Source organism: Mastomys coucha, unplaced genomic scaffold (assembly GCF_008632895.1).
Source record: "Mastomys coucha isolate ucsf_1 unplaced genomic scaffold, UCSF_Mcou_1 pScaffold11, whole genome shotgun sequence".
NCBI lineage: Eukaryota > Metazoa > Chordata > Mammalia > Rodentia > Muridae > Mastomys > Mastomys coucha.
This window is the reverse complement of record NW_022196893.1, coordinates 5634574-5637244: the sequence shown is the minus strand read 5'-3', so window position 1 is coordinate 5637244 and position 2671 is coordinate 5634574. Positions and strand designations below refer to the sequence as shown.

Genomic DNA, 2671 nt, shown 5'->3' with positions numbered 1-2671 from the left:
TAGACCAGGCTGGCCTCAAACTCAGAAATCTGCCTGCCTCTGCCTCCCAAGGGCTGGGATTAAAGGTGAGCGCCACCAAGCCCGGCGGGTCCATGTCTTTTGCATAGATAATGAAAGCGTGTGTTGTCTGTACCCAAGACCCTATGTGTGTTTACATCTTTGTGTATGGCTGTTGTGGAGTTCGTTTTGTGCAGACAGGGTCTTGTTTACATATGTTTTCAAGGTCCTGCATGTGTACATGTGTGGCTGCATGTGTACGTGTACATGTGGTCACTGCCAAACACAGGCTTTAGCACACAAAGGACATGCTTCCTGCTTGTGTGGCTCGGTGTGCAAACTCCTGCCTGTCATTGACCAGAGTATCTCCATGGGAGCCCTGGACCTTGGTCCTAAGTTTGTGGAGGTTGTGACTGGTCCTCGGCTGAGGCTCCTGCCTTAGGGAAGATGGGATCCCTAAGCTCAGACAGGCAGATGCTGATTTCTCAGAGACCACACACTCTACAAGATAACAGGGCTTCCTGTCTGTGGGGTAGTGGCGTAGGCCAGGTAGGCAGAGCTTGACAGCAGAGTCTCTTTCCAACTTGGGTCCGGATGTGTCAAATCCACCTCAGACTTGGTGACTTCTACCCAACATAAGTGGAAGAAAGGATTGGGGTCAGAACCTGCAGAGTCTGCCTCTGAGCTCAACATCTCTTTCCCTAAGTTTCTCTGAGAGTCAGGAAGGTGAACATAGGCCTGGGGTCTTCCCTGGAGGTGTCTGTAGCTCTGCTCTGTGTCCTGCAGAAATGGGGCAGAATGGCGTCTCAACCGACTGCGGCTGAACCCAAATGTGCTGTCACCAAAAGCCGTTCAAAATTTTGTCCCCATGGTGGACATGGTAGCAAGGGACTTCTTGGAGACCCTGAAAAAGAAGGTGCTTCAGAATGCTCGTGGGAGCCTGACCATGGATGTCCAGCAAAGCCTCTTCAACTACTCTATAGAAGGTATGTGGCCAGGAGAAAGTCGCAACTTAAGGGAGTCAGAGAGGGAGGCCTGTGTGGCAGGGAGTGTCAAGGCAGTGTTGAGGACAGGGACTGCCTTAGCTCAGGGGTACCATTCTTTCTGCAGCCAGCAACTTTGCCCTTTTTGGAGAGCGGCTGGGCCTCCTTGGCCATGACCTGAGCCCTGGCAACCTGAAGTTTATCCATGCCCTGCATTCTATGTTTAAGTCCACCACACAGCTCCTGTTCTTACCCAAGAGCCTGACTCGCTGGACAAGCGCTCGGGTGTGGAAAGAACATTTTGATGCTTGGGATGTCATCTCTGAGTATGGTGAGTGCCGGGTCAGCCTCATTGCCATTTATCTTTATTCCTGGTTACACTGGGCTAATCTCAAATGAGAGCAGCCTGCTGCTTCCTGCTCTTCTAACTCGTTCCTACCAAGCCTATGACTGAACTGACCCAGAGACAATGGGAGGAAAGTAGGGACTGTCATTGGTCAGGAGGGTGGGAAGCACAACAGGACAGTGGGGGGCTGCTTGTATTCAAGCTCCTACTTCACATCTCCAGCCAACAGATGTATCTGGAAGGTGCACCAGGAGCTCAGACTTGGCAACTCTCAGACCTACAGTGGCATTGTGGCGGAACTAATATCTCAGGGAGCTTTGCCTCTCGATGCCGTCAAAGCGAACTCTATGGAGCTCACCGCTGGGAGTGTCGACACGGTCAGGCCATCCTGTGGGAGTTCCCTGGGACTCCTTGTCTGTGTTCTCCAAAGCATTTCCTATGAACTGCATTCCCAGGTTATCCCTCCCAGGAGCCTCTTGCCCTTGACTAGAGGCTGTACCTAGACGTATGCCAGGAAGAGAGAGGTCTTTAGGTGAACATGCAGAGTGTTCAGTGAGCTCATGAAAGGGAAGCAGCATTGGCATGCAACAACATTAGGCTTGTGGGGGGGGGAGGGGGCGGTGGTTGGCTACCTAAGGTGAGAGATAGGGAGACAGATGAGGTCAGCAGGGGCGAGGGGTCCATCAAGAAGGACCATGCATCGGGTCTTATAACAAATGAGACAAATACAGAGTCAGCCTGCCCCAGCGGAGCATTGAGGCATCAGGGAGAGAGACTTCAGAGGGTGTTTCTGTGGCTTGTGCCATACAAAGAGGCAATCTGGATATAGAGTCTTGGGGCTCACTCTGGAGCTTCTCACTGAAGCAAGAGGAGGTAGGGTGGGGAAACATGGACCTATTTCAGGCCTGGGAAGTGAGGTCAGTGCTGAGGGGCCCGAGGACAGCCATTGTCATTCAGGTATGAGGAAATGTAGAGTGGCCATGTCCCTACCTGACACTGTGTACCAAGGCAGGCTGTGAGCACCAGACCATGAAGGTGGCCAGGGCTGGGATGTCTGAGGCCTGTCTCTTAGGACTTAAAGCAAGGATTCCAGGTAAACATTAGGGCAGAAGGTCACGGCTCCCTGGGTCCTTATTCTGCTATGTCCACCCACTTCCCCTAGGGAAGGGCATCTTTGTAGCAGCAATGCCCTTTGGCAGGGTGTCTGAGGTTGCTCTCTGGCTCCTGCAGACAGCAATCCCCTTGGCAATGACCCTTTTCGAGCTGGCTCGGAACCCGGATGTTCAGCAGGCCCTGCGGCAGGAAAGCATGGCAGCTGAGGCCAGCATCGCTGCAAATCCCCAGA

General features: G+C 52.9%; 1 protein-coding gene across 1 annotated transcript in view; it reads left to right on the top strand.

Moving 5' to 3' along the window:
* LOC116082436 (cytochrome P450 11B2, mitochondrial-like) overlaps positions 1-2671 on the top strand; it is a 5462-nt gene that overhangs the window by 1622 nt on the left and 1169 nt on the right. The window contains 4 exon segments of the mRNA XM_031359342.1: positions 784-983; positions 1108-1311; positions 1549-1703; positions 2557-2670. Of these exon segments, the coding sequence (XP_031215202.1) occupies positions 784-983; positions 1108-1311; positions 1549-1703; positions 2557-2670 (673 nt within the window).